Raw genomic sequence first — 27,580 nt, 5'->3', positions numbered from 1 at the left:
TCGCTTGTGTGAAATAAAGCAAGCGAACAGACAAAGTATTTATCCGTTCGCGGGTTCGTGTTGCCACGTGACCGGGAATCACTATCGGAGAATTCGCTGGGGAAATTCTATCAAAGCGCTTTGATAATTTTAAAACTTCTTATTGATGGAAAAAAATAAATAGCGTGACAGTATATATTTTGCACGCGATATTAAGGCGTTATTTTAAATTGCGTCATTCCGATAGAACTTCGGTCTTTTCCGCCAAAGGCCGCCGTGTCTTAATGGGCAACTTTCATCGAATAGATACGCCATATCAATAAATATTTAGAAATTATACGTAATTTTCAGAATTTTAGGGCACGATTTAAATTTTTTGGTGGACTTTCGTGTTTTGGACGAGCTGGGTGTATTTTCCGTTGGTAGGCGCGGGTCACGTGAGCGGAGGGCGCCCATTTTGTGGTTAAGAGAAGGTTCTAGAAAAAGGACTGAGTGGCGGTGCTGGCTGAGGCTCGGCTCAGCCGTCGACTTTCTTTAGATTCAGAGCGAACTTTACAAAGCATTTGAGTTGAAGTACAGTTATTTTGCAAACATTTCTTTCGAAGAGGATGGAGGTAAGGGGTAGGAAAATGGGGCTGGAGATTTTTTAAATGTTTTTAAAGATTTGAGTAGTGGAGGGGGTGGGGAAAGAGGTATCCACGAGTATGCAGCGAATACTGTAACTGAAGCAGATCGAAAGCCAGGTTGGTTTTCCCACTGGGCGAATTAGAGTAATGAACAAATAAAAACATCGAACTGTTGTACAGTTGAGTTAATTTCTGCTCTTTTTCCGTTTTTTCCTTCTCCATCTCATTTTTATTCCCCCCTTATCTCCTTTTTCCTCTGTCTCCTTATCTATTTTTTCTCTCTCTCTCTCTCCAGAATGCCCTTAAGGCTGGACTTCCTTTTTGCACTGCTAGCGTAGACCCTGAAAGTGAAGAGCGAGGTTTAGCAGACCCCTTTGGTCAACAGATGAACTTCCCGAGTAGAAGTGCACGTGTGTGTCACTAACAAGCCAAATGTGACCCAAAAAAAAAGCAGATGGGGTTGGGATACTCCAAATAAGTACTTGTTGAGCCAAGATTATTCATTTTCTAACCCTTCTTGCCACTTGTTGAAGAGAAGGCAGCCAGTTGCTGTACATTTTTCCACATGCAACAACGTGACAAGATAATAGACTCCAGCCTTCAGTCGAACTTTGCTTATTTCATTTGTTTTTCTGTGTGAAAGCCACAAGAAAATGAATTTCAGGGTTGTATGTGGTGACATCAAAGTACTTTGGTGCTTTACTTCTGAACTCTGTTAATTTACAAGCATTATCTATCATCAGGGACCCCACCACCCAGGACGTGCTCTCATCACTGCTGCCATCAGGAAGGAGGGGCAAGGAGCCTCAGGACTCTCACCACAAGTTCAGTTATTACCCCTCAACCCCTTGCCCCTTCACTGAAGTGTTTTCACAACCTACGGACTCACTTTCAGAGACTCTTCATCTTGTGTTTTCCATATTGACTGCTCACTATTTTCTTCTACTATTTGTGCAGTTGTGCATACAGGTTGCCTGCCCTGTTGGTGTGCTCTCTCATTGATCTATTATGGTCATTGGGTTTGTTGTGGACCACAGTTGCCATTTGTTCCATGTAACTTAAAACCTGAGCCACAGAACTCTAACTTATTAATAGTGTACATCCCACTTCATTAGTATTGGCAGGTTTGTAAGTGAGGTACAAATAAAGCTCACTCTTGACTTAATTTCCAACATGACAAAATGAACTTATTACGGTACTTCTAGCTATTTATGAAAACATGTAAAATAAACTCAGAAGCTTTGTCTATATAGTGCATTTAGTGAATGAAAATGTCACTTAACAAGAGCAAGGTCAGACCAAAAGTCTCTTCCAAGGATATAATTGGGGCACATAACCCATCCCAGTTCAAAGTAAATTTTATTATCAAAGTACATCTTTGTCACCATATACCATCCTGACATTCATTTAACTGCGGGCATGCTCAGCAAATCTATAGAATAGTAACTAACAGGTTCAATGAAAGATCAGAGTGCAGAAGATAAACTACTAAATATTAGTTTTTAGTGTATACACAAGGATTTAAAGTGGATGTTCAAATATAGGCAAGGAGTGAGGGTGAAAGTAGATAAGGATGCGCAAACACCAAGCCTAGAGCAGAGATGTTAGAATGGAAAAGCTATGAGGAATTTTGACCCTTGGTTGGCTCGGCATTAATTCAGTAAAGCATTGATAGTTGTCTAAAAATTTCAGCTGCATTGGATGGAAGTGACATTTTGATATAAAATCCAACTTATAAAGGCTGTGGGGTGGAAAGTGGCTTCAAGCATTGAAACAATTTCCTCATAACTGAAAACGTGAGGCTCAAGCTGAAGTCGTGCATGGGTCAAATGGGTCTTTTTATAGAAGTGATATTGAAACCAGTGTGGTCTTTACATATGGTGAAATGTGTAAAGTTAGGTAAAGAAAGAATGGATATGATGAATCTAAAGAATTTTCAGCTTCAGTGCACAATATTGAATAAGAAGTGATAAGACAACTAACTGGCAGTGTAAATGGTATTTGAAGTAAGAGTATTGTTTGTGTATGTGGGTACAGCCATTATACCTCCAGCATTTCTAATCTGGTCTAGGTGAAATCCTTTAAGTTTTTGAAAAGGTCTTGGTCAAACAGACTCGGGCATCTGTAACTGCTGTTGAAAACCAGACCTTGGCCTAGCCAAGGTCTGCAATGTTTTGCACTCGGACTACAGTTAACCTGATACTACAGTGTCCTTTTAATGTCCGTATCATGATAGTTTTAAATCAATAAATCAATTGACTCTCTCTCCAGAACAGGGATAAGGAGCAGTACCGCAAGTTGTTCATAGGTGGCCTCAGTTTTAATACAGCAGAAGAAAATTTAAGAAGCCACTTTGAGCAATGGGGAAAGCTTACCGACTGTGTGGTAAGTTCTGTGGAAGACATACAAGTATAATTTATCTGGTAATGTTTTGAAATAACTTGCAATCTGAAGCTCATACCTTAAAGAGTGGCTAGTTATTGAACTATTAGCGTAACTTAAGCTCTATTGTCTTGGAATGCATTTTTATTGATAACGGGCTTGTAGTCCCATGTAACCACTTTTTGGGGGAGGGGGAATTTATGTAGAAATTACATGAAAAGTTAAACTTTCAAATAATCCCCCCCCCCCATTATATACCTGAAAGGAAAGTCAGCCAATATTTTTGAAATTTGGCCAGGGTTGCAAATGTTGAAGTGGCCTCCATGGGCTGAGTTATTATTAACCTAAGCATTTACAAAAATATTTTCTACATGTTAGTATGAAAAGGTTATTATGCTTCCATTCAGGGTGATTGTGATTATGAAATTATTTTTTTCACAGGTCATGAGGGATCCTCAAACCAAAAAATCAAGGGGATTTGGATTTGTGACATTTTCTACTGCAGAAGAAGTTGATGATGCAATGGCTGCCAGACCTCATAAAATAGATGGTCGTGTGGTGGAGCCTAAAAGAGCAGTTGCAAGAGAAGTAAGTTTTCAGTGTTATTTTTTTTTAAAAAAAAAGCTCAATTAAATAAACTCAGTAAACTTGTGTATTCTGCCACAAACTAGTGGATTTGCGTAGTTGCCCTGTTAATTTATGTTTAAGCTTTTGCAATTAATAAATGGGTTATTTGATTTGACTTGATCCATGGCTTAAGAAATAAGGTCTGCATAAGTTTAAGAGTTGTGGGCTTGTGTAGTATAGAGACAGGCACTTCGGTTCCACGGTATCCACCTTGACCATCATGCCTATCTATACTAATCCCAGTTGACAAATTAATTCTGTGTCCTTCCATGCCCTCCTCATTCAAATACCTGTACCACCATCTACTCTGGCAACTGGTTTCAGAAACCATTTATTATTTGAATGGAAATTTTGTTCCTCAGAACCCTGTTAAACCCCAACTCACCTTAATCTCGTGTCCTCCAGCTTTAGACATCACTACCATGGGAAACAGACGATAGCCATTTAAACTTTGTGTTTTCTCATAATTCTATGTACCACAATCATCACCTTTCACCTTCCAGGCAGAATGTACGTAGCCTAATTTATCTCCTCATAACTAACTGAAAGCTCATCGATCTGAGCAACATCCTTGTGAATCTTGCCTGCATCTTCTCTAGCTTATGCGTAATTTTCCTGTAATGGTGGCCAGAGCTGTACACAAAATTCCAATTGTGGCCTAATCAAAATTTTACTCGAACATAACATAATAACCCATCTCTTGCTTTCAGTGGCTTGGCTGATGAAGGCAAGCATTTTCTGTCATCTTCACTGCCTTACTTTCGTTGTCATTTACAGGGAACAATGTACTTGTACCCCAAAGTGTGTGTGTTGAGCAACATTCCTCAAACATCCATATTCTAGTGGTTTGATATCCCGTTGTAACTTTGGATATCCTACGTCACTGTCTACTGTACCACCATTTTTAAAAATCAATCTGTAAACTTGTTAATTGTTGCCACTTGTATACTTCTCATCACAAAAGTTTGTCTCAAGGGATGACTTTAAGTAGATCGCAGCGAGGTAGCTGCTCTGCTGCTTACAAAACCCTTAGCCTGAATTAGGTCCCGGTCCCTAACCCTAATGTCCCATGTACAATGTATAAGAAACTTAGAAATTTTGTTAGGCTTCAAATAGAAGAGAGTTGTGTCATTTGTTTCCTCAAAACTTTGTTGGGTAGATGTCAGTGGAAACTAGCTCATCACAAGTAATATATTTGTTAGTACTTTTTGTAGAATAGTTCGAATAATTCAGTAATGTAGCATTAACATTTGAGGCAATAGACCTGTGTAATTCTATTTTAATTATGTGTGGAACCGGAGGAAATAGCAGAGGTACTTTGTGAATACAGAAGCAAAGTATTCATTATGGAAAAGGATCTTTGTGATTGTAAGGATGACTTGTAGCAGGCTGAAAAGCTTGAGCATTTAGATATTCAGGTAGAGGATGCGCTGGAGCTTTTGGAAAACATCAAGTTGGATAAGTCACCAGGACCAGATGGGATGTACCCCAGGCTACTGTGGAAAGCAAGGGAGGAGATGACTGAGCCTCTGGCAATGATCTTTGCATCATCAATGAGGATGGGAGAGGTTCCGGAGGATTGGAGGATTGCAGATGTTGTTCCCTTGTTCAAGAAAGGGAGTGGGGATAGCCCAAGAAATTATAGGCCAGTGAGTCTTTCTTCAGTGGTTGGTAAGTTGATGGAGAAGATCCTGAGAGGTGCGATTTATGAACATTTGGAGAGGCATAATATGATTAGGAATAGTCAGCATGGTTTTTCAAAGGCACGTTGTTCCTTACGAGCATGATAGAATTTTTTGATGATGTGGCTAAACATATTGATGAAGCTAGAGTCGTAGATGATGTGTATATGGATTTCATGGTACCCCATGCAAGGCTTATTGAGAAAGTAAGAAGGCATGAGATCCAAGGGGACATTGCTTTTTGGATTCAGAACTGGCTTGTCCACAGAAGGCAAAGAGTGGTTGTAGACAGGTCATATTCTGTATGGAGGCTGGTGACCAGTGGTGTGCCTCAGGGATTTGTTCTGGGACCCCTACTCTGTGATTTTTATAAATGACCTGGATGAGGAAGTAGAGGGGTGGGTTAGTAAATTTGCTGATGACACAAAGGTTGGGGGTGTTGTGGATAGTGTGGAGGGCTGTCAGAGGTTACAGTGGGACATCGATAGGATGCAAAACTGGGTTGAGAGGTGGCAGATGGAGTTGAACCCAGATAAGTGTGAGGTAGTTCATTTTGGTAGGTCAAATATGATGGCAGAGTATAGCATTAATGGTAAGACTCTTGGCAGTGTGGAGGATCAGCGGGATCTTGGGGTCCAAGTCCATAGGACGCTCAAAGCTGCTAACGCAGGTTGACGCTGGTTAAGAAGGCATATGGTTTCTTGGCCTTCATCAATCGTGGGATTGAGTTTAACAGCCAAGAGGTAATGTTGCAACTATATAGAATGCTAGTCAGACCCCACTTGGAGTACTGTATAGTTCTGGTCACCTCACTGCAGGAAAGATGTGGAAGCCATAGAAAGGGTGCAGAGGAGATTTACAGGTATGTTGTCTGGATTGGGGAGTATGCCTTAATGAGAATAGGTTGAGTGAAACTGGGCCTTTTCTCCTTGGAGCAATGGAGGATAAGAGGTGACCTGATAGGGGTGTATGAGATAATGAGAGACATTGATCGTGTGGATAGTCAGGCTTTTCCCCAGTGCTGAAATGGCTAGCGTGAGAGGGCATAGTTCTAAGGTGCTTGGAAGTAGGGACAGAGGAGATGTCGGTAGGATTTTTAGGCAGAAAGTGGTGAGTGTGGAATGGGCTGCTGGCGGCAGTGGTGGAGGTGGAAATCTTTTAAGACACTTCTGGATGGCTACATGGAGATCAGAAAAATAGAGGGATTATGAGTAAAGCCTAGGTAGTTCTAAGGTAGGGATGTATTTGGCGTAGCTTTGTGGGCCAAAGGGCCTGTATTGTGCTGTAGGTTTTCTATATCTATGTCAATTGTAAAGTTCCATATTTACAAACATTTTATTCCCAGTTCCAGCTCTATTGAGTTGAATTATTGATTCAGAGGAACATTTTAGTTGGTGTAGCTATTAGTTAGCTTTATTATGTTCTATTTTGGGCACCTTTAAGCCATTGAGCCTGTATTTATATTTAGCCAACACTCAATTTAGGGTGTCAAATGTTTTTCTTTGTAACTTTTTGGGTGACATTCCATTGTCAGTTTAAGGCAAAACTTTCTTGGCCAGAGGTCACAAGCGTGCTTTACAGCGACGGCTAGAAGAAATAAGCATCTGACTTGAAGTTGGCTGCTGCCAATTCACCTCTTGGGTACAGCCAGTTTTTCCAAATATGAGGGGTTAGATTTAAAGTGGGTCCAGCTTTTATGCTGATAGCTAATGTACAGTGGTTGCATTTTTTTTTAAAAAAGCAAAACCAATTAAAGTTCTTTTGCTAATTAAGAGTACTGCATAATTTTTACAGATTTATCCGTAATTTTAAGTGTTTTTGGATACCTCCGAATCATTTCTTTAATCAGAGTGACTTGCCTTTGCAATTGCCTGAAGCCTGGTTGCTATTCTGGGCCTGCTCTACCTCATGGGAGTAAAGACATCCAATGCAGGCAGTATGACTTAAGGATTAGGTTTGCTTGCGAGCAATGGATTGGATTGAACACAATTCAACCTATTATTTATAATTGCAATTAAAGTACAGTTTTCTTTTCCAGGAATCTGGGAAGCCAGGTGCTCATTTAACTGTGAAAAAACTATTTGTTGGTGGAATAAAAGACGACACTGATGAACATCATCTTAGATCATATTTTAAGAACTATGGAAAAATAGAAACCATTGAAGTAATAACTGATCGGCAAAGTGGAAAAAAGAGAGGATTTGCATTTGTAACATTCGATGACCATGATCCGGTGGACAAAATAGTCCGTAAGCATCCTTAGTCGAATTGCATTCTGTTTCTGTTTAGTATGGAACTTCTTGTTGCTTTGTCTCCTGTCCTTCTCCAAAACTTTACCTGACCATCCTGATCACATCCTCCCCTCCCAAATGTACCGTTGCTTTTGGGATTCTGGAACATTTTTCCAGTGTCGAAACTACCTCTGTTGCATTCCAGATAGTTTCCTCTGCTAAATTCTACTACTTTTGAAACAATACTTCTGTGGCACAATGGTGAATCTGTTGGCTTCTCACTTTCAGTGGCTTGGATTCAATCCTGACCTCATGCTATCCATGGAAGTTGGGGTGCTCTGGTTATCTCTTACAATTCAAAAATGTGTGGGTCAATTGACCACTTTTAATTGCATTGTATGGTTGAATTTCTGTGGGGAATTGATGGAAATGTGGGAAGAACAGATAACAGGAAAAATGTTGATAATGGCGCCCTCTTCTCTCCCCCCCCCCACCCCATGCCAGCATGAGTTTTTGACTAGAGCAGCTTCCTTTGTCCTAAATACCATATTATACTATAGTTTCATGTGTAATGGAATTAACAGAATAAAGTGTTCTCACTGTGGAAAGGGAGGGGGATATCTTCATTTAAAAAAAAATCCACATTCACAAAAAATGTTCTAATAGTTTCAAAGTAATCTGGTGGAAATTTGACACAGGACCTGATTTTTAGAAGGGAGAAATGATAACTTGGTGAATTAGGTGGTTCTTGAGGATATTGGAAGAGAAACTCTAAATAGTGATAAGTGGTTGATGTCTTGGAGATTAGGCAAATAAAAGCAGGGTGCCAATAGGTGATTGTGACTTTATATAAATCATTTAATCATGGGAAAGGTGAGATTATAGATAGAAAGGATTAGTAGATGGAATGTAACAAGTAGACTGGAGTTACTTGAGATTATGATATCTCTGCACATTAATTCATATTGGGATGCACTGTTGTATTGTGAAACATTTCCAATTTACTATTCCATACTGTGTTCTAGATATTCTAAAGTAATTTTTGTCTTTTGTATAATGTCTTGGTAGCTTTCTTGATTTCTCGTAATTTTTTTCTTCCAGTTCAAAAATATCATTATGTTAATGGACACAATGCAGAAGTGAGAAAAGCTCTATCTCGTCAGGAAATAATGGATGCACAAAATAACCGGATGGGACGAGGAGGTAAGTATACAAAACCAGTAGACAATGTTTGCTAGTAACAGTTTACAAAACCTGTGGGTTGCAGGAGTGTAGAATATGTTGAAGTTGTAAAAGGGAGATGCAGAATGTACTTGGAAGTTACAGATTTCATTATCTTGATGTGTGGCAAAATGGTAACTATTAAGGACGAAGAAATAATATTAGGGTTATGTGAAGAATGATTATGTATGCTTGACTTTTTTTGAAATAGCAGCTGGTAAAGTAAGGAAGCAAAAGTTGTGAAGATTGCACCAAAATGTTTTGGAGAGATAAGTTGGTGTGAATTAGTTAATGTTTAGACAACCAAAAACAAATAAGTAATTTTTGAGCTTTTTTGTTGTGTGGAACTGAGCCAAAGACCTGTTCAATCTACAAGTCTTCCCTAGATTATTACAGGGTTCCCTAGATTATTACAGGGTTCTATTCCTGCAAACTGTTCATGATCCAGAAGTGTAGTTGTAAACCTAAGTTCCACACATTGCAGCTGGTTAATTCGTGTCATTGGTTTCCCCAGATGTTTCATCATGGATATAAGCAGTATGTAAGTCAGGCAGTTTGTAAGGTGGGGAGGACCTGTAAACCAGGGGTCACCAACCTTTTTTGCACCGCAGACCGGTTTAATGTTGACAATATTCTTGCAGACTGGCCGACGGGGGTGGGGAGGAGGGGTGTTAATCATGACTGGAATACAGCGATACTCAAAAGGGGTTCCTTATGTCCAGTCTGTTCTGCAATTTAGTTTTTGTGGCCATCAGCACTTGCTTCTGTCCTGCTTGCCCACGTTTTTCCACTCAAAAAACTCAATGGGTTTGTCTTTAAGTGCAGGGTGCTTGGGCTCAAGGTACTGAAGGCAGTTTTGAGGGCTTCATTGCCTCATTAGATAGCCTCCGGGCCCGAGCTTCAGCCTCCGTGCACCCACCGCCGGGCGCCTTGACAAGGTGCGGCTGGTCGTGGGTGGAGTGAGAGGACAAGGTAAGGGCCGGAGGCCCCTATGCCGGGGCCGCGGTGGTCGCAGTCTGGAGAGAGCAACCGACTGAGCGAGGAGCGCAATGGCGAACTCCCGCCCCCCCCCCCCCCCGTAGGATCTATCGGCTGACAAAAGTTTGTCTCAAGGGATGACTTTCAGTAGATCGCAGCGAGGTAGCTGCTCTGCTACTTAACAAAACCCTGAGCCTGAATTAGGTTGTCTGCAAATATTTTAGCACCGGGTTCCCCACTAACATTTGGTGTGTTAAACAGTTTTAGAGGCGGTGCCCATCTGTCCGTGCTTCCGGCCAGTAGCAACAGCACTTCTTGCTGGCCACCAGTGATCCCTGGCGGGAGGGTGTCACTGCGTTTAGGTGCCTGATGACTTCGCTTGAGTTCAGCAGTGGGCGTGATGGAATAAGAAAAGGTGCAGCTGACTCGTATCGTTTCATATCGCCAAATCATATCGTTTCCTTCCTAGCATATGCTTCGTGGCCTGCTGGTTGGGGACCACTGCTGTAAACAAGTGACATGATGAAGGGAATCAGTGTGTAAATAATTAAATTTGATTGGTAGTCTATTAATGAAGGGATTACAGGTGGTCTTTGACTAATTAAATGGCAGAGGAAATGGGTAAAAGGTGAGGATGTGTACTTGAATAAATTCCAAAATATTTTAATATTGGGTAACTGATGAAAGCAGTGATGTGCAGGAGATCCTTGGGTGTTTTGTACAGGAGTAATGAAAATAACCACACAGAACCAGCAAGAAATCAGAACTCAAATGGTTGCAGAAGGATTAGAAATGAAAGGGTAAAGGCAGACTGAATTTTTATAAGGGACAGGTGAGGTTTCTCCAGGGATATATGTGGGTCTGGTCTCCTACTTTAAGGATGTATTTGTGAGAGATTTGCCATATTGAATCTGGAGAGCAATTGTTAGGGGCTGCTATGAAATTGCCTGAAATACCATGTATTTCTTCAAAAGAATGAGAGGTGGTCTTTTGTAATAGACCAAATTCTTCTAGGGCTTCAACGGATAAGTACAGGAATCGTTTTACCTCATCTTGTAATAAGTGCTAAGTCTTTCTTTAGGTGAATTACTGGTTTCTTAAGGTGTCTTTAACAGTTGAGTTGAATATATTCTGAAAAGAGATGTAGATTTTTAGATATTAAGGCTATCTTGGATTTAGTAAAGGTGCTGTGGTAAGAGATTGGTTATCTAATTGCATGGCTATGTTGAGCAGAATGGCTGTTTTTTACATTTTTGGCATTCCGTTGCAAAACAATATGTAAATAATATTGTAAATGACAGGTGGTGGTGGATTTAGAGGAGACGGTCGTGGTGGCAATTATCCTATGGGACGTGGTGGAAACTTCGGAGGTGGCCCTAGTAAGCTTTTTAAAATATATTTGCTTATTAACATAATCAGTCATTTATTATTTTGCAGTGTCTGTCTTTTAAGTTTTCTCTTGTTGCAGATGGATTTGGAGGTGGTCGTGGTTTTGGCGATGGTCCTGGTTTCAATGGTTACGGTGGAGGTGGTAAGTTTATTCAAAGTACTGTTTCGGCTTTATTTTATTCTGATCCATGGATTTTGGACTAGAGAATGATTCCAGTTGATTTTTCAACATGTTACCATTTGAGGAGATGTATTGTGGTTGTACTACTGAATGCAACCACCATGATTATGCACCATTTCTTTTGTATATGTTTTTATAAATAGTCTTATTTATGAATGGGGTGGTGGGGGAAAACAGCAGAGTGGCCGTATCCTTAGCAGTGTTCGTATTGTATCACTTTGAGTAGTTGTAATGAGTAAGCTTGGCTGAGAAATTCTTAATTGCAGTTCCCTCATACTATTTATTTTGAGTGACAACATGTAATTCTTTCTACTGGGGTGCATGATCTGTGTGTTTCAACCTTAAATTTCCTTTGCCAAATTTTCACCTACCTACTTGTATGTATCTTCAATGTAGTATGCCCTTGCTCCCATTTTCATGTTGTCCATAAATTCCTTGCACTCTAGTCTCCCACCCTGAAAGGCATTCATAACATTCATAATAGCTAAGAGGATGGTTCATTCCATGAGATATATCTTTAGTCGGGGGGAGGAGGGAGGAAAGAGGACTCATTGATAACACTGTTCACTTTGTGTGAACAGGCATTTCTCCAATAGTATGAACTCCTGTTATACCATTTTTTTTTAATGTGATAACTTACCAATTGTCTGGAAATCCATTTACACTTTATTGATGAAGCATGATTTTCCCTTTATTGACTCCACTTGTATCCTTTAACTTTGGTTTTCTTTCAACCTGTTAAACTTCACTAAATGAATAGCCAAAATTTTGATAAACTCTTAAGTTTTTGGCCTTTTGAATCCTTTGATGACATAAAGTTTCCAATCTACTGGTACACTTCAGGAACTCAACAACTTCATCTAAAAGGGTTTGTAGCTATTTTCTAAAAAAAACCCACAGTGCAAGCCATTAGTTTCTGTTAACTTGGGTGATTTAAACCACATCAGTTTTTTCCAATGCTGTATCATTTGTGATGGAAGTGGTTACAATTTCTTCTATCTTGGTTAACAGTATTGTAGTAACCAAACCAAAATTAAAACGAGCTTCTACAAGTAGCTTTGAAATATTTGCATTATGAAGACTGATGCAAAGTATTGGTTCAAGTTCTTTACCATAACCTGTTTGTTTTCTGTTACTCCTCAATTTCGTTCTGGAGTTCCACAGTTGGATACCTACTTTTTTTTTTGTGACTGTAGCAGCACTTGTTAATTTATTGATTTAATCATGCTTCATCAATTAGTTCCCTTGTTTTCTTTCTGGTTCCTGAAAATTGCAGATCTCTGGCCAATCAATTATTCCATTTTATATTTTAATGTTTTCCTTTACCCTAGTTAATGGAAGGTTGATGGTTTTCATAAAATCTTTCTTTAATAGAGGTAAATTGCTGGTGACTGATTTCTCATGTCTGTTGATACACTGACCATTCCTGTAGCATGTTTTCCCTGGTCCACTTAAGATGGCTTTTCCTTCTTTGTTATTTTCTTCTTTTGGGGATGCTGGTTTTGGACTCCTTGTATCTCCTTAATCTTTATTTAAAATTCTACTATGGTGTAACCGCTGCTTCTCTGAGGATCCTTAATTAAATGTTAGCTTGCCTTGAATCTGTCTCTTTACAATTGATCAAATCTAAAATAATCAGTGATCACCAAACAAAATCAGATGCTGGAAATCAAAGTAATACACAAGGCTGGATGATCCTCTGGCATTTTTGTGTATTAATCTGTGATCAGGCTGTTTCTGAAACATTGCTCCAATTACTAATGCATTCAGTTCCTCAGTGCTTCCTGTGGTAGACTGAGGTTGCCTGTTATTGCAGTTCTTTCCTTGTTTGCCTCTTGATAATACCCTGTTTCTGCTTTGACCTATTGTGAGGCAACATGCTGCAGGCCTACTGTTCAATCCACTGTTTTCTCTCATTTTATATTATTTCCATTCAAACTAATTGTGCATTAATCTACATTATTTTTATTGCTGTTCACTACTGTTGAAATCTTTCTTGCTCTTTAGCACAGCTCCACTTTTCCAGTTTTGCCTCTTTTAGGACATCAATTACATGTCTCAATTTTGTGTAATCAGCTTTTCTTGTGGTATGCATGCAGCAGGTGTTTTTTAATAATTTAGATTAAGTTTCTGTCAAAACTTATGTATTTCTTTCTCCTTCCTGTCAAGGATTTTCTCGTGCTCTCTTGATTAAACTTGTAGACAATTGGCATAGACTGTAAGTAGTAGTGGGGATTATATAACAACTTCCAACTTTTTGCATTTGAGTAAGAAATGATGACAGAAATATTTCCCCATGATGATACTCAATTCTGGTCAGATCAAATATGTTGCACTTTAAAATGATATGACTTTTTCATTTGTAAGTATTTTGGATGGTATTGAAGCTTTCCAGTTACAGTGCTCATCTTTAAGTAAAATGAGTAGATCTGCAGGTTGGTACGTGAGGAAACCAATGTTTGGTTCAGATCCTCCTTCTAGGTCAACATCAAGCTGTTTTCTTCCAGGTTTAATTAAATAAGTTGAATATCTACATATTTCCTTTTTCAAATAAAACTCCTATTTCCATTCATTAATGGATGCATTTTAAATGCACAGTTTGAACCAGTTGAATCTTGCCTTATTTTGCTCTGCCATTAAATAGCTTGCCAAATTCACCCAACTATTTGTTTCTACCATTAAGGTGGTAACTTTGGCGGTGGCCCTGGATATGGTGGAGGATTTGGCAATCAGGGTGGTGGCTATGATGCTGGAAATTATGGAGGTGAGTACATTATGACTGCTGTTAAGTTTTAAGGAAATGTTTCTGGTCCCTGGAGGGTGTTAGAAGATGCAGTTGCCATGTTAATTAAATTGGACAGAACTGAGGTAACAGAAAATCTATTTTTGAACTGAATTGAGTAATGCTGCAGCTTCTAAACGTTTTCCTCTAAAATTGGAAAGAATGTTTAAGAAGTTACTTAACAGAAATTCTGAATTAAACTATTCCCTAGGTAGCCTTTACATCCTGCAAATGAGTTTGAGGTACTTCTGAAATATACACAAGATCACCTTGCATTGAAATTAATTAAAAGAGAAAATTAAATGATATGAGAAAATTGAGGAAACCAATTCTGAGCATTAAATAAGAATTATAATATTGGTGCAGCTCTCTCTTGCAACCTCTGCAACCCATAAAACTAAACCTTGCTGTCTATGTTGGGTTTGCACATTTGTCACTATAAATTGACCCTAGTTTGTAGGCCAATGGCAGAAATCAATGCTTGATGGTCACAAGAAAATAGAGGCATCTGGGCCCTCAAGCATGTCCCATCATTCCATATGATGGTTGCAGGTTTGCATCTGAATAGTTTTTATCAGTGCCAGTTTCAATTCCCTAATTTTTAAAAAAAATTCTAATACTTCCCCAATCTTGTTTTAACCTTCGGAGGTAGAGAATGCCTGTGCTGCTTCACCCTCTGAGAAGGAATTCCTCAGTTTTAATTGACCACCCCCTATAACATTTTAGTGCAGACATCTCAGCATCAGCCCTAACTAAAGATGTTAAGTTCAAAATCATATTTTAAAGCAAAGAGTACAATTTTCATTAACTCATCATGGTGTCGGCAGATGTAACTTGATCCTTGACAGGTGTGAGATTATGCATTTCGAAAGACATAGAATAAGTTTGGTGTATGTAAAATGTTAGGAATATTGATGAATGGAGAGACCTTGGGGTACAAGTCTAGTTCTCTGAAGGTGGCAACGCGGGTAGATAGGTCATAACACAGAATATAAATTCTGGGTTATTGTAACTTCTGGAAATGTTAGATTGCTTGACTTTGTGAAGTTTAATCACTACACTCAAGTGATATGATTGCTCTGGCAAGTGTGCACAAGGGGTTCCCCAGGATATTGCTTTGATTCAAGAACTTCAGTTATGAGGAGAGGTTAAGTATGCTGGGTTTTTTTTTTCTGGAGAAAAACATGGGTGTGTTTTTTTAAAATACACATTTGTAAGAGACAGGGTTAAGTATGATGAACATTTTTTCTTCAGGTAGTGTTATAAATAAAAGTGCATACTTAAAAGGTGAGAGGAAAGAGTTTTAAAGGGAATGCGAGTTTTATACTGAAGTAATCATGAACTTTTTTAGAGGAGTTACTGGAGTTTGATTTAGTCATTGTTCAATGGTCATTTGGAATGTGTATAAACAAGCAAGTTATAGAAGAACGTAGATCTAGTATGGGCAAAATGGATTAGTGCAAATTAACAAAAATGTTGGTATGAATGAGGAGAGTCAAAGGCCATTTCTGTGCTGTTTAATTTGCTCTGTATGGTAGAGAATTTTATCAAATCCCTATAATTGCTTAGTGAATTTCTTCTGTACTGTCTACTGTTGGCATTGGAGAAACAGTGAGGACAAAATTGTATCCAGTACGCTAAATGTTGCCTCATCAACATTCCATAGAATGCTAGCAACACTATTTCTAAATTCAAACCCCCTTGCAATGAAGACTAGTGTACCATTTGTCGTAATACTTGGTCTACCTGTATGTTAGCTTTATTTGCAAGAATACCTAGATATCTACTCATTTACAGTGTCTTTCTTCAAATAATACTTCTGATTTTTCTTGCTAAGCTGCATGATGTCACATGAAATTCTATTTGCCATGTTTACATCTCTTCATTCAACCTGTGCCATAAGAGTGATATGTTCCTAATAGCATGCCCTCCAACTTCTTTTGTCGTCAGCAAACTTGTGAAGCTAAATAGTCTGCCCCTCCTTTTGAATCATTAATATAGTTAGAAAATTGTTTGGGACCAAGAACAGATCTTTCTGGTTGTATTCTTCCAGCACAAAAGACATCTGTTCTGTTTGTCTTCTATATGATAACACAAACTTGCAGTATTGAAGTTTGATAGTACCCCAGTCTTGTGTGAGACCTTATCAAAAACCTAGATAATCCAAATATATTGCATTTACACTTCCCCATCTGTTCATTGCTTGTTGTATCCCCAAAAGTACAAATACTATGCTGTTTTTTCTTCCATAAAAATTGCGTCTGATTGCATTTTACTCCAAGTGACTAGCTATTTTCTTAAGCCATGGATTCTAGTGTCTTGATATCAAAAGATGTTAAGGGCATGTCCATCATAAAGATTTTCCCCATGTTTTTTTGAATCTAGCCACCTGTTTGGAGTATTTGTCATGTAATCTTGCATGAAGGCAGATACAAAATATTGGTTTAAATCTTCCTTGTTTCCCAAGGTCATAATTTTTTCAATAATTAATCATTATTACATGTCTGGATTCCAGACCATTACAAAGTACATCTTGGAGTTTGCTGTTTAGTGTTTGCATTGATAGTGATTTTTTTTTGGGGGGGGGGGGGGCTGGAGAATCTGCTATGTAAAAGAAAATATGGAAAGATTTGTGATTTTTACAAATGACGTTGAAATCTTTTCATAACCACAGCAAAGGATAAGAGTTAATGAAAGGGCTTGAACAAAATATAGTAATCTGCATTTTTTTTAACCTTAGGAAATTTTGGTGGTGGTGGTAACTTCAATGATTTTGGAAATTACAATCATCAGAATTCTAATTTTGGACCAATGAAAGGTGGAAACTTTGGAGGTAGAAATATGGGTGGACCATATGGAGGTAATTTCTCTTGTTAACTTATGGTAGAAAGTTTATATTGGGAGGTTTGTAATTATTCTTGTCTGGGATGAAAGGTGTTCTTAGAAAGTAGAATCATGATATTGTTTTTAAATTCTTGGGTAGATTGCTTTGAGCAGTTCCAAGGTGAAGCTTTTTTTCTGCCAGAGTAATTTAGCATACCATGAGCAAAGTTTGAAAGGTTTGTCTAAATTCCATCTGTGGGTATTAAATTTTGCATTATCAAGGCTGTTTTTATTCATCTTTACAGAACTCAAATCATAATTTAGAATTAATGTGTTGATGTGTTGTTACTTCTATGCTTATTTAATGGAGCTGGCCATACTGTTGCTCAGTGACAGATCTTTCAGGTGTTGAGGGGAGTGTCAGACCGATGAGATGATCCTATCCTCAGTCATTGTTCATTGTCTAACTGGAATCGCTTGACACCTTTTTCAACAGGGAATCATAGTTGTCCCTTAAGTTGTCTGCTGCTGGCAGGTTCAACACCCTTTCCATTACCTTTTGCAGAAAGGTGCAGGCTGATTGGGGAAGTTTTCATGAAACTGTTGTTGCAGACTATTAAGAGATGCCACGTTATGTTCCTATCTGCTGTATTGGGAATGCATAAGATCCCATAGAAGTTATTTCATTTGTGGTAGCATTATGGGACTTTGCTGTCCACAAATTTATTTTTTCATTGGTTATTTTTCAAAGGTGATTTGTGCTGATAAACTTGCAGGTATTCTCATGTCATGAAAGTTCTCTTCCATTCTACCAGCTTGCCTAGTGACATTATAATTTTACGAGAGTATTTCAACCATTAAGTATTTTATGCTTGTTCAAAATAGAAAATATAACCCGTACAAATAACCTCTTGTCCAAACTGTTAACTAGGAATTTTAAATTTATCTGCATTTGCACAAATGTCTAGTGATAAATGTTAATTGCTAAAGTTAAATTACATTAAACATTGACCCTGCTATTGGAAAGAAACTTAGCATTCCTTATTGAGCAACAGCTTGCATAAAAATCATCTTTATTTCCTTGTAACAATAAAACAAATTTGGAATCTTGTAGCTGAACGGCTGTAATAAGCATCAGTCTTGGACATTTCACTAAAGAAATTTTAAGTGTAAACTTGAAGTTTTAATTAGATAATAAAGTCTTTGCCTTTGAGCCCTTTCAGCTTTGACTTGGATTTTCAAGAAATTAACCAGGATGACAATCAATTTTAAAATGCAATGTTTGAGAATGTTAAATTGGTGTATAAATTTCAGCATCTCTAGAAAAGTTTAAATACTGATTGCTGTGGATCCCTTGCAAATGCTATAAAATTCTCAATTTTTCTCACAATAGCATATGGAATGAGCTGCCAGGGAAAGATTGGTAGAGATGGGTACAATTACAGTGATTTAAAAGACACTTGGATAGAACATTTCCTATATATGGACAAGTTGGATATGGGCCACCTATAGGCATATGGGACTAGCCCAGGAAAGCACTGCCTGCTTGGGCAAAAGGGCCTGTTTCCTATCTTGATAATGTTCGTTTTATTACTATATTTTATTTTTCTGTAGGATTGTTTTACTTTTGTGTAGATTTAGTGGTTACTTGTATTATTAATTCTACATTATTAGGCTTTAAGATGAGGACCTTTTTAATTGTACTAGATGTAACTTGCCTAAAAATTGATAAATCCTTGGTTTAAAATACTTGAAATTAAGTTCTTCAATGATCGTTTAGAATTCTTAACTAACGAACTTGGTATCTTCAGACATATTTGGTATTTATACAAAATACTGGAAGCGTTGAAGTCGGTAGAATCTGTGGAAGAAATCTTAGATGTTTTCTGTTGAAAATCCTCCAAGGGAGCTTCAGTTTAATGCAAATTTCCTTAGTGAAAGTTATTCCCTATTCTTAAACTAGAACAAAGCTAAATCTTAAAATGTAAATTGCTCAGTGTGCCCAAAGGAAGCTGCTGGTGTTAAGAGGAATTCAAGGCTTTTTTTCCAAGGAAGAGTGGGTGATCAATTGGCATTTGAGAAGGACTAATGATCAATTTACAAGGTTTTCTGCTGAGGCTGAGTTGTGAATTCTGACGTGTACGGGGGGGGGGGGGGGGGGGAATGAATTAGAATATGTAGTACAGCAGTAATTCTGAATGAAAACTAATTGAATTGGGTAAGCACATTTTTAAAATTTTAATTTTAGGAAACTATGGTGGAGGCGGAGGATTTGGTGGCCGCAACAGATATTAATTCAACAACAACCCATTCCAAGGGTAAGTTTGTGATCCATTCTGAACATTTTATTGTTAATAATACCAGTAGTGAAATATGTAAACTTCAAACATTGACATTAAATGAACCTTTGAATTGTTAAATCTGGAAGGTTTCAAGTAATCTTAAATGATGATTTTCATGTCTTTGCTCCAAATACATATGCACAACTATTCATAATTGTAGCAAGTGCTCTGGGGAGGAGTAATGTAGTTAAAGTGTATTGTAACTAACTTCTGGAAACATAACATTTGGCAAAACGGTCTTTGAGGGCTTTGTACCATTTCTATGTTAAATAGATAGTAACATTGGATTTTTGTGATTAACTGCTGCTTACTATTTACCTTTATTTTATTGTAACAGGCATCACTATATAAATAGGGGAGGATGAGAGCCCAGAGTTTACAGGACAGCTGCAGGTTATTCTCTCAGCAAAATTTTAAGGAAAAAATTTATCTCAGCGGAACATAAAAAGGCAGTGAGATGACGGAAGACTCCAGTGCACAGGCAGAGAAAACCATTTTGTCAATGCTTGGGATTGTTTATTGAGCGGACTCTTGATGTGGAGAAAGGACTGTAAAGATGCCTTGGAGACAGATTTATAGCTTTTTAATTTTCTTTGCTGTAGTATCTTTGTAGTGTTCTATACAAGTTCCAATGTGGAATTGTTATGAGTTTGAGGGGATTTTGACTTTTAAATATTCTTAGATGCACTGAGAATTTTGAGAGCTATGAACCAGGATCATGGAGTTATTATATACAGCCTTTCTATGTTAAATATCTGCAGTGTGTAGAGTTTGGAAAATGTTGTATGTCCACAGTAACTTTTAATAAAATCCCAAAAAAAAAGAAAAGGGGGTGTGTAATTGTTTTCTTAGGTAGATATATTGTGGGTGGGTAATTCCAGCTTTTATCACAGCCAGGGAAATGCAAGGACTGCTAATCAGGCAAAAAGTGCAGAGATGAATCGTCAAGTCCTCAGAATTTAAAAACTGCTAGAACTGGTTTCTGCGAGAAGGAGAGATCGTTAGAACGTATAGATACAGCAGCTACTTCATCGGCCAGGAAAGGCATGATCCGACGTTTAAAACAGCAAATGGTTTACACTTCCAAGAAAACAGGTCTAGCACAAGAAGTCTGGACAAAGAAGCCTAATTTCAGCCAGCACTGTTGTAACAGTGAGCGGTATTCATGGATCAAAAGCTTTTACTGCAGTAAATTTAAAGAGGAGGCCAACGAAAACAGATGTGTCTTATAGAGCAGAATAGAGCTAAGCATCAGTTAAACTTCACCATGTAGGTAAGATATTATTTAATTGTCTTTTATGTTACAGAAGTGAAGAGGTGGTCAAAACTTAGCTCATAGAAATCTAGCAGATAATTTTTTTGATATATCAAATTTGTTCTGTTCTATCACGTGGGAATTTCTTTACTCCATATTCACTTTGGTGGCTTTCCAATTTGCAAGAACAAAAATAAAATTTCAATCTCTTTGTGCCTAACTAATATCATTTCTATGCCATTTATGGTTTTAGTTTCTGAAGGTGGGTGTTGATTGTCCACTGGATCTTAAAGTGAGAGCTGCCAGTCTTCATTCCACATGTGATCAGAACCATCCTCAGCCAGCATCTGACCTCTGTCAACTGGTCTGAGCTGCACTGAAACTGAAATCACAGTGGTGAGGGCAGTGATCTTGGCTGTAAGCCACAAGATGAGTTTTGGTCTCTTCTGAAGTAGGTAAGTGTACAGAACTGAACCATTAGTATTAATTTGAATGTTGAGACTGAATGTTTGCTCAGAGCTGAAAGCATTGATGCCATGCTTGAAAATTATAAAACAAGTCTTGATCACCTTGCCTAATGAAATATTTTACTTGTATAATAGAGCTTTTTAAAAAGAAAAAACCCTTTTCCTATTAAAGCGCTGGTAACTTGAAGCAAAACCTTTATTGACCCTTGTCCTGTACAAAATCAGTCAAGTTTATTGTCATGTGTGCAAGTATAGTGAGCTACAAATAAAATGGAAAATTTGCCTTCAACAGCATCACAGGCATTTTAGTATAAGAATGGGAGGGGCCTTCAAAAGCAAGACCTTGTCTTGAATAACTTTTTCTTTGCCCTTTGTCTATGGTAATACAATAGGTGGTCTGTTTTTCCATTGCTGTGGTGAAGTTAGGGTTGTGCAAGTTGGCTCAAGAACCTGAATTCATTCCATTGATTAAAAGTACCTGTGCATGACATTAAGTTTTAAGTGATCTGTTCAAACCTATTAATGTTTGTGCAGTCTGCATTCAGTGATTTGGTTGTGTTGAAATTAGGTTAGTATGCAAATAAATACAACTTCAAATGAGTAGGTTTCAGACTGACCCATGGAATAGAAATGTTCTTTAACACAGGCTTTGCTGTTCCCACATGGATCACAAGTAGCTAAATGTATTTAGATATTTGATTCATTTGCAACATCAGGATAGGAATTTGGACTTTGATGCCAATGTCTTTTTTTAGTTGATACTTTGAGGAGGATTTGGGAAAGAAATAAGTGAAAGTGATAAATGCTAATAGACTGATCAGGCTATGTTTGTTTCTTGGAGTGGAGAAAGTTGAGGGGAAATGTGTATAAAATAGTCTGGAGTAGATGGTAAGAAACTGTTCCTGTTAGCAATACATTCTATAGCCACTTGGGTAGGTAGATGATTTGGATGATTTTTAAGAACTTTTGTTGAAAGTACTCACTTCAACAGTCCTCTAGTAGTGGTTTCCAGACTTCCAGTCACACTTTTGTTAAATTTAATCTTTGAACTGTTGAAGTGCCATGCCATAAGCAATGCTCAGGGCTGAGAAAATAGAATTAGTATAGAGAGGTATGTAGAGCCAAAGGGATTGTTTCTGTGCTGATTGGCTGATTAATACTATAGAGAATCAAATTTTAAAACTTATGCAAATAAATTAATGTAGGAAAGTATAAAGAATTGAGTTTTTATGAAATTAAAATGGGATAATTTGAAAAGAAGTGGCTCAGAAGTTGAACATTTAACCATGGTGTCCTAAAAGGTTCTATGTATTAGTTATTCAGTATAACATGTCTCTTAAGCTGGAGTTATTCTGCTTTTATTGTTAAAATTGAATATTTTGGTTGGGGGAGGGGGGGGAATCCAAATGTGGTTGTCATAGTTTTTTGTCAGATGTCACTTAAGTGGTTGCCAGCTCAATCTTGCACATGACTAAAATCATTTGAAGAGGAGTTACTGAATTAATGTTTTGAGAATTGTTTATCCTCAACTCGTTCTGTGAATGTGGGACTTATATCTGCATTGTTTTTCTCTTGCAGGAAGTGAAACAGAATTCTCTGGATCGTGAGAATTTTTGAGGATGCTGAGTTCTTTGAATTAATAGTTTTGCATTCATGGCAGGTTTTAAAAGTGGTTTTGACAGAAAGCTCCCAATTTAGTTATTTCAAAAAAGCTGGTGGCAATTGAGTTGCCATTTTCTCTTTAATATTGCAGTATTATAGACTATACAATTTGTGTATGGATGTGAGTGGCAGACACGAGCGTGGAAAATTATTGAGCTTCAAGCTAAGGGGATACTAAAATATTAATCAGGAAGTTGTTCATATTGGGTAATAAAAATAAGGAGTGGCCTTGTCGATGAGAGTAATGAAAACCTGAGACATTTGGATCCTGCTGATGCGCTAGGAGATAGCAATAGAATTACAACTTTTAATTTACAGTTCTGCCAAAATGTGGAAGCCAACCAACGGATAGTTTTCGTGAATACATCTGCCTTCAGGATAAATGTTGAAAGTTACTGAAGTGCTCAAAAATTGGTTAATTTGGACCACTTTGTGTCCTAAGACTTGTATGACAAGCCACCTGTTGTAGAATTTGTGATTACATTTCTTAGTGTGTGTATTGGCATAATTGACTTGAGTTTTCCATGACACTGAACAATTTGGCTTTGTTACACCAATAAATTTGTCATTGGCTTGAAAATTGTACTTTTAAAACCTGTGTATGGATTTGTGCTGCAGGAATAATGAATGGAGAACCTTGATGGTTGAGGGACAGAAATCTATTTGAGAAATAAACACATGAACCACTAGGCATTCTAATAGTTGGGTCTTATTGACCCTAGGAATTTTTTGGAAAATTATTAAGACTGCGTTGAAATTTTCAAGTGCTCTTTTTTTCCTTGTTTGAATAGATTTGCTTGCCGACAATTGTGCTTCTGTGTTAGTTTGCGCTGATATCTTTTTTTTTAAAAACTGAAACGTGTCATCTTGGGTGGAGCTTGGAGAAATGTTAGTTATGAGAATACAAGATAGGGAGATTTATGATCAATGTCACAAGTATTCCTATAGGATTTATGGTTCTTGTTCCCAGGTTTTAAGATGGCTTGGAATGTCTAATTAATGTAAGTATTACTTGTCAAATTTGTGTCTGGTAAAGGGCATTTTTTCATCATGCAAATATTAAAGGGTACTCAGAAGTTAAATCAGTACTATGAACCAGATGCATAATTGTGAAAAGGTGAGTGAAATTATTTTGTTGTTAAAAGTAATTCAAGTTAAACCTAGGTTATAACCACTATTTATGAACGTATAATTTGTGTCTAAGTTGGCCTAAGGGACAGAAGATAACTATATCTTAGCTGAAGCTTGGATAACAGTAACAACAGTTTGTGGATTCTTTAGTACTTCATATAAGTAAATACATTCTATTATGCAGTTAACATCTGAATATTACTTTTAAATTTGGAATTTAACTGAATACTGAAAATTTAAAAATCGTGATGTCATCTTCTATGAAAATTCCCGATAGGATTGTCTACACTTAAGGCCACAGTGTGCTATTTTTCCACTAGATGAGCTTCCCACCAGCTCGTTACATTTTATAATTTATAAAACTAAATTTTATTTATTAAATCATTCCTTGTGACATGAGAGCAGAATGAATGGGGTGTGATTTCAAAGGACAGATGTAATACTAAGATCTGGAGGTTATATGTGGAATGCCTTTTAATCTGAATATATTTACTTTGGAATTGACTGATGTATGTTAAAATCTAAAATTCAACATTTCAGGGGAGTGTAAATGTGACCTACACATTGAGCTAACTGAATGTAGCACAATTTGTGGAATAGCAGTGATTTGGGCACAGTCTGTTGAGAGGGTGATATTTGGAAGTAGACTGAGCAGACCACTTTGATTATTTAAAGTAGTTACTTGTGGCAGAGCGTCTAAACCTTGTAACTTGGGGGTAATGTCAGAAGTCCCAAGTGGAAGCATACCACAGCCTGTGCTGGGTAGTTCTGTGATTGCAAAAGTCCATGTTTGAAAGTGGCTAAAAGAATTTTCTGCATTATTTTAATCTTTTATATTGGTGATTAGTTGTTATCTTTATTCAATTGACTTTGTTGCCGTGCCTCACCTATCTCTTTCCTCTTCAGCTTCAATGAGACTATTTTCTTTGATCTTGTTCACTTCAGGAATTCCCAAAGAATGAATCTCTTGAATTCATCTATACTAGGGGTTCCCAACATTTTTTAATGCCATGGACCAATACCATTAAGCAAGAGGTCAATGGACCCCAGATTTGGAACCCTGATTTGTAGGGAACCTTAGCCAACTTGTACATTGACTTTGTTTCCATTGTGGGATGCAATAGGATGTATTTTGGCCATTTAACAAGATAGTCTATTTTATGCTTTTTTAGTGATTTTAATGAACTCTTCCACTGCCTTCTGGGATAAAGAATTCAAAATAATTGTCACCTATTATGTGAAGAAGTTTCTTCATCCTTTAATTTTGTGACTAGTTTATTTTGCAGTAAAAAGCCTCTTTTTCAACACCATTGTGATTAAAACCCAGCATACTATTAGCTTTCCTGATAGTTTGCTGCGGTTGCATGTTGTTTTTATGTGAATGTGCAAGAATATTCCCTCGTGAATATAACGTTACCCAGTCTCGAGATACTATTCTGTTATATACTACAAAGAAGGTGACCTCAGTTTTTGCTAGGTTAATACTGGTTCTTACCCACTCACTCAGCTTGCCTATATTCCCTATTCTCCATCCCACCCAGTATAGTATCAGCAAACTTGGAGGTAGCAGAGATCAAATGCTGTATGGCTTACTGATTATGAATAACTGGTACCTAAGCATGAATATAGATCTTCCTTTGCCAGATAATGTTTTAACTCTTTGTTTAGTATTCCATTGGCTGAGAGATCCTTCTCTCAGTATTGACATTTTTCATTTGTGTTCTCATCCTTGGGCACTTATGTATTTATCCTAGATGACAGGGTAAATTTGGACAAGTTAATGACTGATTAAATAGAATCAAGTCAGTTATGTTTCCACTACTGATTAGCTCTAGTGGCATATATTAAGTGTTGATGGTGGATCTGTGCAATCATGCATTCAGTAAATCAGAATGGATCCTTTAGGGCAATATTGTGTCAGTTGAAGGGTTTTTCAAAAAAGTAACCATTGATCTTGGTTGCTATATGATGTTAAAGTATAACTACTACTTAGTATAAAGTTTTAGGTCAACAATGCAAAATACTGGATTTTTGTGAACTGCAGTGTTGGAGGAGGGTAAGGAGTGCTATGATTAGATTGTACTTAATGGTAAAAGCATAGAACATCAATGCAGTAATGCCACAAATAAGCTGGTATGTATGGACAACAGCATTTAGACTCTAGGCTGATCTTGCCTCAGAAATGGTAAATATATAATGGGATGTAGAAATTACTGACTTGAAAACAGTTGAATTAGGATGAATTTTTTGGCTATTTTTGATAGAAAATACATTTGCAGGTGTATTTCTCAATAAGATATCCGGGTGTCCTGCTTTTCACCAGGTATAATCTGTAGTGGAAACAATCCAAACCCGAATTGAAAAAATTTAGCCGAATTGGCCTGAAAAAAGCCAATTTATGAAAACGTCATCCAAAGTTTAAAACTTTGCAGGATATTCTTCAAGTTAGGTGGCAGTGCCTGGAATTCTTTATACAACTCTGTACTTGAGGCGGAACTTATTTTTAAATTATGTTTGCATTCAACAGCATTATAACCTTGTAGATAACATGACTCCCTGTATTCAAACCGTTTGGGTAATGGAAATTCACCAAGAATTTGCAAATCACTACTGAAAATTTTGCGAGAATAATATTAAGTTGATATGAGGGTGGGAAATAAAATAAAAAATTTCAACTTATTGAGACACGTATTGTTAACGAAAGCCATGATGTGGATAGTTAACTGGAAATATAAAAATTTGCACTGCAATAAGTTTAAAATAATTTAACTTTTTTAATGTAAAAAAAATTCTATTTGCCCTGCAATTGAGGTTGAAACAGATTTTGGGTCCTTTACCTGGGTCTGACTGGCTTTAGGTTATCAGTCAAACATACAAGTATATATATGTGAGGCGGCATTTTTGAGACGTACATTGCGGTTGCATGTGACACATCGCTCAGTAAGTCCTGGAATTCTAAATAAGCATTTGCAATGCACTGGCCTAAAAAATTTGTTTGAGGGTTGAATGCCAGCAGTTGCCTTTTGGAATCGTGAGCCTCAACAGCACAATTAAATCCAAGAAAATGGTAGTTTAAAAAAAAAATGCAGACAACTAAAATAAGCTTAAAGGTTTGCATAAAATGCCATGATGAAGATTTGTTTGATTTGTCAGAATTGGAATTTAATGCAGTGGGTGTATTTTTTCTGTTGTTACCATTAAACTTAAACATATCTCCAAAAGGAGGTGTACCAGCAATAATTGGAAGCATAAAACACCTGTGCCTTTACTGTGTTCAATTCTAAAGTGCAATTCATCTCAATGAGAAATATAACCAATTTTATTGTATTTACAGAATGTTTAATTTGTAAATGGGTATGTATTGATAATTGCATGGACCTATTCTAAATGTGAATGTTTATCTTGTGAACAAAACTGAAGTGATTTTGAAATAAATCTCTGAAATGTCGTATTACTGCCCAATATCTGGAAAAAAAACACATTTGAGTCCCTTGATGTATTAGCAGGTACTTTATTTACAACATGTCTCTTTTGTTACTGAGACTGACAGTAGTTGTAAATTTACAAATTTGTGTTTTGATTAACTCTCAATGCACACATTTTAGATTTGTGTCCAGATGCATCTCAAGCTGTACTGTGGCAAGAGTGGGGGGAAAATGTTGGCTGGGGAATAAATAATTTGTGAGTACATAACTGTGGGCCAGTGCTATAAGGGAGTGTAAACAAAATAAGTATTTAATATTTAGTTAAAAGACACTAATGTACGCTATGTGCAGTGGCATTATGGGTAAACTGGAAAGCTATTTGAAAGTGGTGTCTAAT

At 37.3% G+C, this 27,580-nt stretch overlaps 1 protein-coding gene across 6 annotated transcripts; it reads left to right on the top strand.

Moving 5' to 3' along the window:
* Window positions 1-421: 421 nt before the first annotated feature.
* Window positions 422-27,209, top strand: LOC140713842 (heterogeneous nuclear ribonucleoproteins A2/B1-like). 6 transcript variants are annotated; one of them, XM_073024417.1, is made up of 12 exons: window positions 423-593; window positions 2,877-2,990; window positions 3,429-3,575; window positions 7,335-7,545; window positions 8,629-8,730; window positions 11,028-11,105; window positions 11,192-11,257; window positions 13,980-14,060; window positions 16,819-16,938; window positions 19,150-19,219; window positions 20,752-20,953; window positions 22,544-27,209. In XM_073024417.1, exons 1-10 carry the CDS (start codon window positions 588-590, stop codon window positions 19,194-19,196), a joined length of 972 nt encoding a protein of 323 aa, XP_072880518.1. In that variant the 5' UTR covers window positions 423-587; the 3' UTR covers window positions 19,197-19,219; window positions 20,752-20,953; window positions 22,544-27,209. The 6 variants fall into 6 exon arrangements, with proteins under 6 accessions (XP_072880522.1, XP_072880521.1, XP_072880518.1 ...); XM_073024418.1 differs by having other exon boundaries at window positions 424-593; window positions 11,195-11,257; window positions 19,581-20,953; XM_073024416.1 differs by having other exon boundaries at window positions 424-593; window positions 19,581-20,953.
* The last annotated feature ends 371 nt before the right edge of the window (window positions 27,210-27,580 follow it).

This window comes from Hemitrygon akajei, chromosome 20 (genome assembly GCF_048418815.1).
Source record: "Hemitrygon akajei chromosome 20, sHemAka1.3, whole genome shotgun sequence".
Taxonomy (NCBI): domain Eukaryota; kingdom Metazoa; phylum Chordata; class Chondrichthyes; order Myliobatiformes; family Dasyatidae; genus Hemitrygon; species Hemitrygon akajei.
Note: the sequence above shows the minus strand (reverse complement) of the source record. Positions and strands in the feature narration are given on the sequence as shown.